Raw genomic sequence first — 10,634 nt, forward strand, 5'->3', positions numbered from 1 at the left:
TTAGTTTAGAATTCAAGTAATTCATGAAAATTATATACTTAAGCATAATTACTTAACATAGAAAATTCTTATCATAAAAATCACTTATATCATTTAAAACATATATCAATCAAAAGATTCCATTTAAAGCATCCTTTAGATACATGTGAGCATATCCATAGGTCAAACATGCACACTTTGATGCAAATTCTCAATATTTTCATAATTCAAGGCAGAGGAAATGAGGGCATTTCATCTATGCTTCACACACATATTGTTTATCATATAACTAAAGCATATTATCATTTGGAAGAATGTTATTGTCCAAAGAGACAACTTTTCCTATGTTATGGCATAAGTAGGAAAAAGTCTCATATTTGATTTACTTAGGCAAATCAACTCTCTAACCATTTTCACATCATGCATTTAGTCTTAGTAGCACATTCATAACATCATTTCACCTCATTAGACCTTAACATGCCAAATCCCCAAATTTTAGTTTACTTTGGTCATAGAAAAATTATGAAAGACAAAAGATACAAGGTAGAAATTTCTACCACATGCCAAATACTCATCAAGCATCATTTTAAGAGCATAAACAAGCAAAAAAAAAAAAAAAAAAAAAAAAAAAAACTTAATGCCCTTTTCCTTAAGTAGGTTCAGCCTCTCTTGGATGGAGAAGGAGGAAATGTTTTCCTCTTCAATCAAACATATAGTCATGCTTAGATATTACCCAAGAGCATATTTATTCAATCAAAGTTCAACAATTTAAACATTTCGTACAAAATTCTCAATTTTCACATAATAGCATAAATTCTCAAAATTCAAAAATTGAAAGTGGAAAAGTGTATTTATGAACACTAACCTTAAAAATAAAGTTTAATAAGCTTAGATTAAAGCTCTTCAAGCTTTAGCTTTTATCTTTGGTAGAGGGTTCCCAACCTCTACATAAATGGAAAATTAAGAATCAAAACCAAAAAGACAAATAAAAGAAGAATTGGAGCATGAACGTCATGGAGATGCTAAAAGAGAAATCAGAACCCAAAAATAGAAAGAAAACCATTAAATCATTTACTTGACTAAGAAATAGCGACAGATGTAACTTTGATCGCTATATCGGTCGCTAATTTGGTCGCTATTTGTCGTAGATGCGGTTGGCAAAATGTCGCTAATTAGCAACAGATTCACGTCGGTCGCTAAAATTAGTCACGAAAAGTGTAGTGTTGCTTATTTTAAAATTTTTTAACTCTATGTTATTCTTGTCTTCAAGTCATTAAATGACTTTATTGGATAAAAAGAACATGATATTTGATTTTAAGAGAAAAATGGACTCAATATATAAATTCACCCTTATACTACTTTCTACGAAAAATCTTTTGGCTCCCTTAACTTTAACTTTGAACTTATAAAATTGCTTCTATTGAATACTGTAATTAACCTATTGAACACTTCAACTTATAAAATTAGATCGATTAGACACTTATTGAATCATTGAAAAAAGTGAAAATTATTATTTTCAAAGTTGTATTAACCACATATCAAATCAATATTTTATATATGAAAGTCAAAAACCTTAAAAATTTATTGTTTCTAGCATGATGAGGTGTGAGATTATTATAAAAAAGAAGTTGAGGGTGCAACAACGTCGATTTTAAAATTTAGGGTGCTATAAGATTCTTTTATTAAATTTTAGAGGTTAAATTATGTATTCAACAAAAAAAAATGGTGCAATCAATGCCATATTGAGGGCAAATTAAAAAAAAAAAAAATCCTTTTTTCTTAATTCTGTTGCAATACTAATTTTGTCCAAATAAATGAAGCAAAAGAAGTAATACATTTTTTTTTTTTTCATTTCATTTGCGTTCTTTTTCTTAAGAAAATGGAAAACTTTAGTGGAAGTTGAAAAGCAACATTAATGACCTTGCATTTACAACTCTTAAACGTGGACTGTTTGGAGAGGCCAAAATGCCTAATGCATGCCTAGCTAAGTGTAGTTGTATAAATAAATAATACGTAAATAATTATTTAGTCCTTTGAATTTGATTATAATTATAATTTTATCTCTTTTATTTAGTAAATATATTAATTAGTCTTTAGATTTTAATCCTATTAAATTATTTAGTCTTTTTATATAAAAAGTGCATTTTTATTTGAAAAACACTCTTTCGTTCTTTTAGCCACATTTCTTTTACAACTAAGGATATCCCTTATTTCCGTCTAACAGCTAAATAAGATACTAATTTTTTTTTTTTTTATTAATAATGATCGTATTTAAAACCTTCCAAGATTCTGAATCCACTGCTTAATTCTACATCACCAGCAGCTCTTGTGCACTTAATTGAATTAGATCTCCTAGGCCAAACTATCTTAGATAAAAATTACTTTTTTTTTTGGATTAAAAAACTAAATAGTTGAACAAGATTAAATCTGAGAAACATTGTATATTTATGAAAGAGAAGAGATTAAGTTGTAATTATGACAAAATTTCTGGAATTAAATGATTATTTACCCATAAACAATTAAAAAAATATTTATCTAAGAACCGAAAATATGCAAGGGTGAGCACTTGATCAATTTATTTCAAATAAACTCGAATTAAAAAAAAAAGAAATTAAAACCGAACTATTTACACAATCGAATTAAAATTTTCGATTTTAATTTCAATTTTGGATTAAATCAGTTTGGTTATTAAAATTTTTAAGTAGGTCCATTTTTTTTTATAAACATTGAATCAATTAGGTTGGGTTTGACCATAGTGTGCCCTCTGCTCAGCCCTATGAAAATGGAGAGCTTGTGGCACCAAATGAACAATTCCATTCTGTTTCCCTCTCAATTAAAATCAGCCTTAAACGAATTCTTTCTCTCTCTGTCTCAGCTTCCTTCTTACTTTGTCCACTCCATTTTCTATTCAAGTATCCATTTTCAACGCAGAGATTACGTATATGCTCACCAATCCTTTCTTTTTAGTATTATATATCATATTGAAACCTTTAACTTTCATTTATTCAAAACTAAGTTTGTCCGTTGACTTTCAAATGCTAATTAGTATATTAATTGAGTTTAATCAGATAAATATTTATAGACCCATATCTATTGCTCTCTTTCTTTTATCCATTTCTAACAAATTCCCAATTCAGTTTGATCATTTGGGTCGGTTTTTCTTTTGCTTTTCAATTTAGTTTCTTTTGCTTTGGATATGTCGAGCTTGAATTAATATAATTAACTTCTCTATTTGTCTTTTGTCTTAATTATTATTTGGTCAGATTATCTTCTGCCACAAAGAAGAAGAGGTTTATATACTGATGAATGCTGCTCTTGCGTTGAACTTTTACTCAGGTCTTCATGGTTTTCATGATATAAATCAATTTTTGATATTTTGAAGGTCAGTTTTATATTTTATATGATATAAATCAATTAATTTTGATAAATTCATTGTCGATTCTTCAGTAAGGTATGGATTATCTGGATTCAAGAAGAAATAGCTATATTTCTGGAAAAATAATTCCTGCTGCAGTTGCCATCTTGATATGCATTATCATATTTATGCAGTCACCTAAATTTAGCAGCCCCAACCTGGTATAAAATTAGTTCATTTTCTTTTTGTTTGTTTTTGGCGTATGTATTATTTCCAGTTTTCTTAATCATCAGTTGATCTCTCCTTTAACTTGCCTCATTTGGTTTTTTTAATTTAGTTCTACCGTCGCGAGTTAGGAGTAATGCATGTCTTAGTCACTGGAGGTGCAGGATATATTGGTTCTCATGCGGTTCTTCGTCTACTGAAGGATTCATACCGAGTAACAATAGTGGTAATTGAATGGAATTAATAGAATTGTTTGATTACATTATAATACATTCCATTATCCCTTACTTAACGTAGCCTTAGAACTTCTCCGGCCTTGTTTGGCAGGACAATCTATCTCGTGGGAATCTCGGTGCAGTTAAAGTTTTGCAGAAGCTGTTTCCAGAGCCTGGGCGACTGCAATTCATATTTGCTGACCTTGGAGATGCAAAATCTGTATCCTTATCATAGTAATCCATATTTTTTATCATTTTTGTTGTTGTTTTGAATTAAATAAGCCTACTCTTGGATGATTTTTTATTTTTTCTCCTTAATGAAAGTCTTTAGGTAAACAAAATCTTTGCTGAAAATGCATTTGATGCTGTAATGCATTTTGCTGCTGTTGCTTATGTTGGTGAAAGTACCCTTCAACCTCTTAGGTACTCTTTCTTCTTTTCATTTTCTAACTATGTTTCAGTCCCTTTCAAGACCATTCTGAGCATGCACATAACAGTATAGAATCACTTGCAAATATAAAATCATCCAATATTTATAGCCATAATTTATGAACAATGGCAATTGATATAGCAATCTTTATCTGACAGTACAACTGCATGTTTATGACACTGCAGATACTATCATAATATTACATCAAATACATTAGTAGTTTTAGAAGCAATGGCTGCACACAATGTGAAGACATTGATTTATTCTAGCACTTGCGCAACATACGGAGAACCGGAAAAAATGCCAATTACAGAAGAAACTCTTCAAGTAAGTAGTTCGATGAACTCATTCATCATTGTTTAATTCTTCGTTTTCCTATTATTATATTTTCATTTTCTGAGATGGTTCAGTGCTTCTTTTCAGAATAAATGTGCTTTTGAAATTTATGAATAATTTGGTTTATGCCCCGTTTTCATGATTTACCAAGTAAACTAAGTGTGTGTATAGTGTGTATATTCAACTAACAAAGCCTGCAGTCTGTTTAATTGACGTCTAAATCTGCCGCTATTCTTTGTCTGCCTAATAGCCTTTTCGCTGTTTGTTATTTCCCAGAAATTCTAGTGTTTTTCTCTTGTAATGCCCTTATGCCTCTTATGAGCTCAGGCCATGTTTGGGCTGCAAATTTCAAGAGCTGGGGAATTAGAAATTCCATAAATTTCTATAATCTCACTTGTTTACAGATTCTAAATTTGTGGAATTGGAAAGTATTTGTAACAAAATATATTTAGTTATATGTCAGCGTGCAGCTGTTTCCTTGACTCATTTCCATGAGTGTATCATTTCAGGCTCCAATCAACCCATACGGCAAAGCAAAGAAGATGGCAGAAGATATTATTATTGACTTTTCTAAAACTAATGACATGGCTGTCATGATTCTAAGGTGAGTGATGTTCTGAATTCAACTCTGCGTTGTGTTTTACTTCTATCAAGGACTTGTGTAGTGTAAAAGCTAAGAGACTGTTTGACATGATTGTTATTTTGTGTTTTTTGGTTTTTGTTTTCTAAATTCCAATAGTCAAAGAGTAGTATAGTATCAAAACATATTTATCTTTGTTATTTAATAACTTAAACAAGTAAAACAGATTGCCACAACATGTGAAAAACACAAAAAGCGGTTTTCACTTGTTTTTTTCTAACTCGTTCTTCTAGAGTTGCGACATTAGGCCAGATAAAAGAGAGAAGGATACTCTGTTTCCTAGATAGATGAATAGATAGTTGGAAACTGACTTTGTCTACTTCTGTTTATCAGGTATTTTAATGTAATTGGATCAGATCCAGAAGGACATTTAGGTGAAGCTCCAAGACCTGAACTACGCGAGCATGGTCGGATATCTGGTGCTTGTTTTGATGCAGCTAGAGGTATTATACCGGGACTCAAGGTAACTTCAAAAACAAAATCAAGCACTACTCCATAGTTTTGGGGATTGTTATTTTTATTTTAATTAATAAATCTGAAAACTGAAGGCATGCCTATGGTTATAGGTTAGAGGAACAGACTACAAAACAGCTGACGGCACTTGTGTACGGGACTATATTGATGTCACAGACCTAGTTGATGCTCATGTGAAAGCTCTTGGCCATGCAAAACCAGGGAAAGTTGGCATCTACAATGTTGGAACAGGAAAAGGCAATAGAATTTCTTTTTTCTTATTCAATATCTGATCTTTTATTCTTTTCTTTCCTCTCTCTATCTCTTTGAAAATATAGCTTTAAGAGTTTGTATGATACTGAGGTCGAAAATACTATTTCAGGACAGTACCGTTCTAGATGCCATTGGGAAAAGTAATTTTGGAGTGTTATTTAGCAGTTTTGAAGTAATTTTAGAGTGTCATTTTGTAACTAGAATACGTAAAGTTCACCTTAAAAAAGATTAATTCTCAATATTTTCAACAAAAAGTGTTTTTATCAATAGCAACTCAAGCAATGCTATATGTATTAGAAAAAAAATTATTCATACGACTAAATCTAACTGATTCTAGATTAACTCCTAGTTGGGTGGGATCTGATTTCTTTCAATGATAATATGTTTGCGCATTGGCGACAAGAATGTTTTTTTTTTTTTTTAATTTGTTATTCTTCTGAATATTGTTTGTTTTCTTTTACATGCAGGTAGATCAGTAAAGGAGTTTGTGGAAGCATGCAAGAAGGCAACTGGCGTGGATATAAATATAGAATACCTACGCCGCCGGCCAGGGGACTATGCAGAAGTTTACAGTGATCCTTCTAAGATCAGACGTGAGCTAAATTGGACAGCTCAATACTCAGACCTTCAAGAGAGTTTAAAGATTGCATGGCGATGGCAGAAGTCACATATAAATGGTTATGGTCACAGCTAATAATACCATAAATCTTAGTGGTTATTAACCTTTACGTTCAACTTTTGTTTCAACCTGGAAGATTAGATTCAAACGTATTAACCGCTAATGCACCTTTCTTTTATCAAATCTCAGGGACATGGTCTAATCATGAGGGTAGTATTTTATCATGGTGTCGGATCCCAAGTTTTTATGGATTCCTTCTTTCGTAGTTTGAAACGTTATTAGCACATTTGAATAATGTAAAGAAATAGTTTTGATAGTTTATTGCAGGAACAGATATTTTGGAACTTTTTAGCTGCTTATTATATCTGAAACTGTCAACAAAAGTCGAAGTTGTATTCAATTGTATCATATGGATACAAATTGAGCAGATCCTAGCTACAAACTTAATAAAACCAGAGAAATAACAGCGTTGAAATGCAAAATGAGCACAAGACATATAATTATATACACTCTCAAATGAATTCTCTAAGAAGCCTATGTTTCTTAATGTACAATATGCCAATAGCATACAACAGGTAAAATAACTAATGCGGTTAGCCTTCCCATTTCTTTGTGATAAAAAAAAGCATAATCATAATTGTCAAGTGCAGAGTTCAGACATGTGAACTGTGTGTCTCATCTGAGCAGTTAAGGTTTGTAGAGTACCATGAATCTCTGCAGCTCTAAGGCAAGTAAAATCATAAGAGAGAAAAGTACTTACCTGATTTCTAAATTCAATCCAGCTGCAGCCCGGTTGCTTCCCATTTCTAACATCCTTCATGGACATCCTCACTTCCTTTACCTCACTCCATCTACCTGCCTCAGCATGCATGTTGGATAAGAGCACATAATTTGATGTCTTATCAGGTTCAAATTCCAAAAGCTTCTGGGCAGCTAATTTTCCAAGTTCTAAATTCCTATGCATCCGGCAAGCCGCAAGCAGTGCACCCCACACACCAGCATTGGCCTTGATTTCCATTCCCCTAACTATTTCAAAAGCCTCATCTAACCTCCCCAACCGCCCAAGCAAGTCAACAAGGCAAGCGTAGTGCTCAGCGGATGACTCTATTGCATACATCTCAGTCATGCTTCGAAACAATTCTACACCCTGATCAATGAGGCCAGCATGACTGCATGAAGATAAAAGACCAACGAAAGTGACTTGATCAGGGACTATCCCCTTTAATGCCATCTCCTGAAAGAGTTTAAGAGCCTCTCGTCCATATCCATTTAATGCATACCCAATAATCATAGAATTCCAGGAAACCGTATCAGCATGATCAATTCCTTTGAACACAAGCTCACTATCAGAGATTCTTCCACATTTAGAATACATGGTAATCAAAGCATTGCATACAAACAAATCATTCACATACCCACTCTTGATAACAAGATGGTGAAGTTGTCTGCCCACTTGCAAGGCTGCAACAACAGCACATGAACTTAGTCCACAAGCAAAAGTTGATTGATCAGGTTTCTTTCCTTCATGCTGCATCAACACAAAAAACCTTAGTGCATCCAAATACAACCCATTTAACATGAAACCAGAAATTAAAGAATTCCAAGAAACTATATTCCTCTCCCCCATTTCTTTAAAGATCTTTAGAGCATCGTCCATCTTTCCCACTCGAGCATAAGCAACAATCATAGTATTCCATGAAACTATGTCCTTATTGGCCATTTGTTTGAATAGAAGGATAGCTTCATCCATTCTCCCGTACTGTGTATATCCTGCAATCATGGTGTTCCAACAAACCACGTCATGGGTGTCTGTCTCATTGAAGATTTGTCTAGCTTCATCCATTTTATTATATTGCACATAACCAGATATCATTGCAGTTTGAGCAGGAATGTTCTTGTAGGGCATTTTATCAAGTAACTCTCTTGCATGGTCAAGTTGACCAGCACGAACATACCCATTAATCATTGCAGTCCATGACACGGAATCCCTCTGTGGCATCTCTTCAAAAAGCTTATTAGCTTCATCAATTTGAGAGTTCTGAACATAAGCTGAAATCATAGCATTCCAAGAAACCACATTTCGGCTTGGCATTTGGTCAAAGAGTCTCCTAGCCTCAAAAATCTTTCCATTTCTCGCAAATCCACACAACATTGTAACCCAAGAAACAATGTTTGGCTCTGGAATTTTTTTAAAAAACTTCCAGGCAGAATCCAAGTCACCTACTTTAATAAGTCCATCCACCATCAAATTCCAGGAAACTACAGTACGGTGATCCATTTCTCGAAAAAACTGCAACCCTAAACGCATTTCTCTATTTTGGGTATATCCCGCTAGCATTGAATTCCAAGAAACTGAATCCTTAACCGGCATTTCATCAAACAACCTCTTGGCCTCATCATATTTCCCTTCCTTGGAATAACCTGCAATAACAGCATTCCAACAAGCTGTGTTTTTCTTATAATTGCAAGGAAGTGAATCCAATAGTTCTCTAGACTTTTCAAGCTTCCCATTACGGGTGTAGCAAGTAATCATCAAAGTCCATGAAAAGAGGTCTCTCTCGGGCATTTCGACGAACAATTGGTATGCTTCATCAAACTTGTCATTGTGTAAGTAACCGGCAATCATGGTGTTCCAAGATACCAAGTTCTTACGAGGCATTTTTTCAAATAGAGCCCGTGCACATTTAATTCGGCCATTTTTGGCGTATGCAGAGATCATAGAATTGTAAGTTACGGTATTTTTTTGGGACATTCGCGAGAAAATTTTGATGGCATCTTCGATTCGACCGGATTTCCCCAATTGGGTAATTTTGAGATTTTGGTTGAAGACATGACAACCTTGTTCGCCAATCGATGTAAGCGTTCTTTTCATGGAAATTTTGAACTTTAGAAATAAAAAAAAAAAAAAAGTAAAGCGGGCTGCCTGAAAAATAGAAACCACAGCAGAAAATGACACAGTGAAGGACAGAAACAGCAGAAGCAGAATGGGTGCACCTTAGATTAAACATCTACATAGAGGAAGAACACAGCAAGGAAATGCGTCGCATAAGAAACAACTGAATTTTGAACTTTCATTTTTGCTACATTTGTTTTCTGAAAAATGTTATAAGTAATAAGGATACTTACTATTTCATCCCTTGATTTTCTGTTAAATTAACTAATTGGTCAATGTATTTACAATGCCCGTGTTAGAACCGCCCGATGCGCAAAGCAATATTAAACGATGAGATAAGTTTTTATAAGATCATTTAAAAATAGTAATATTTTATTAAATGATAAATTATATCTCATTGAATTACGATGAAAAGTTACAATGCTAAGATTTGTTTTCTTAAATATCATGCGAAGCCTTTCATAAGATATGTAATAGCAAAAATCATATATGGTATGACCTACATAAAAAAATGCATACATACTATTGATGTATTTTTCAATGGTGATAATAATTTTGAGAATTTAACTAATTATATTAAAATAAAAAAAGTAAGTATTTTTTTATTTTATGTTTATGATTTATTATAATTGATTATTTATTTATTTAAAATATTAATGTATTACTTATTTAGTATAATGTGCACTAAGCATATCAATTTCCTACTTTTTTAAAAATTTTTGTATCTTGTTCATTCCTTTATCTCATGTACCGTGTCCATGCAAACTAATTCTTAATATATGAGACTACTTTATACACTAAGCAAATCAACAAATGTTTCTTTTAATTACCAATAAAAAATGAAGTGTTTGTTTTTTAATTTGTTTTTGTGTCATTGAAATAAGAAATTAAGTCTTTTTTTTTTATTTTGTGTTTATTATTTATTATAAATGATTGTTTATATTTTTCAAGTATCAATGTATTATTTATTTAGTGTAGTGTATTTTAAGCGTGTGGATGTTCTACCTATTCGAAAAATTATTATATCCTGTATATTTCCATATCTTGTATCCCGTGTCCGTGCAACCTAACTCTTGGTATATAAGACTGCTCCATACACTAAGTTAATCAACCAAGGTGTTTTCTTACTACCAACAAAAAATGAAGTTTTTTTTTAAAATTTATTTTTATTTCATTGAAATAAGAAATCAAGTATATTTTCTCTTCATGATTTATT

At 32.4% G+C, this 10,634-nt stretch overlaps 2 protein-coding genes across 6 annotated transcripts; one reads left to right on the forward strand and one right to left on the reverse strand.

Moving 5' to 3' along the window:
• The first annotated feature begins 2,791 nt into the window (after positions 1-2,791).
• LOC105641195 (putative UDP-arabinose 4-epimerase 3) lies at positions 2,792-6,889 on the forward strand. Of its 5 annotated transcripts, none has more exons than XM_089718224.1 (11): positions 2,792-2,917; positions 3,243-3,315; positions 3,427-3,555; positions 3,672-3,785; positions 3,863-3,994; positions 4,106-4,197; positions 4,390-4,531; positions 5,050-5,144; positions 5,514-5,643; positions 5,747-5,891; positions 6,374-6,889. In XM_089718224.1, exons 3-11 carry the CDS (start codon positions 3,433-3,435, stop codon positions 6,598-6,600), a joined length of 1,200 nt encoding a protein of 399 aa, XP_089574350.1. In that variant the 5' UTR covers positions 2,792-2,917; positions 3,243-3,315; positions 3,427-3,432; the 3' UTR covers positions 6,601-6,889. The 5 variants fall into 5 exon arrangements, with proteins under 5 accessions (XP_089574350.1, XP_012081073.1, XP_089574349.1 ...); XM_012225683.4 differs by lacking the exon at positions 2,792-2,917 and adding an exon at positions 2,947-3,129 and having other exon boundaries at positions 3,887-3,994; XM_089718223.1 differs by lacking the exon at positions 2,792-2,917 and adding an exon at positions 2,950-3,129.
• A 111-nt stretch (positions 6,890-7,000) lies between these two features.
• On the reverse strand, positions 7,001-9,640 carry LOC105641194 (uncharacterized). Its single transcript, XM_020682133.3, has 2 exons — positions 9,520-9,640; positions 7,001-9,409 (listed from the first exon to the last, which is right to left on the reverse strand). Exon 2 carries the CDS (start codon positions 9,395-9,397, stop codon positions 7,166-7,168), a length of 2,232 nt encoding a protein of 743 aa, XP_020537792.1. The 5' UTR covers positions 9,398-9,409; positions 9,520-9,640; the 3' UTR covers positions 7,001-7,165.
• Between the last annotated feature and the right edge of the window lie 994 nt (positions 9,641-10,634).

This window comes from Jatropha curcas, chromosome 2 (assembly GCF_041381405.1).
Source record: "Jatropha curcas cultivar XTBG-Jc1 chromosome 2, XTBG_Jcur_1.0, whole genome shotgun sequence".
Classification (NCBI taxonomy): Eukaryota; Viridiplantae; Streptophyta; class Magnoliopsida; order Malpighiales; family Euphorbiaceae; genus Jatropha; species Jatropha curcas.

Bases quoted from the DNA above. Each gene is read 5' to 3' on its own strand.
- LOC105641195 (XM_089718224.1), top strand. From the start codon at position 3,433: ATGGATTATCTGGATTCAAGAAGAAATAGCTATATTTCTGGAAAAATA. The intron at 3,995-4,105 runs GTATCCTTATCA...GAAAGTCTTTAG, and splicing joins ACCTTGGAGATGCAAAATCT to GTAAACAAAATCTTTGCTGA. The intron at 5,644-5,746 runs GTAACTTCAAAA...CTATGGTTATAG, and splicing joins GTATTATACCGGGACTCAAG to GTTAGAGGAACAGACTACAA.
- LOC105641194 (XM_020682133.3), bottom strand. From the start codon at position 9,397: ATGAAAAGAACGCTTACATCGATTGGCGAACAAGGTTGTCATGTCTTC.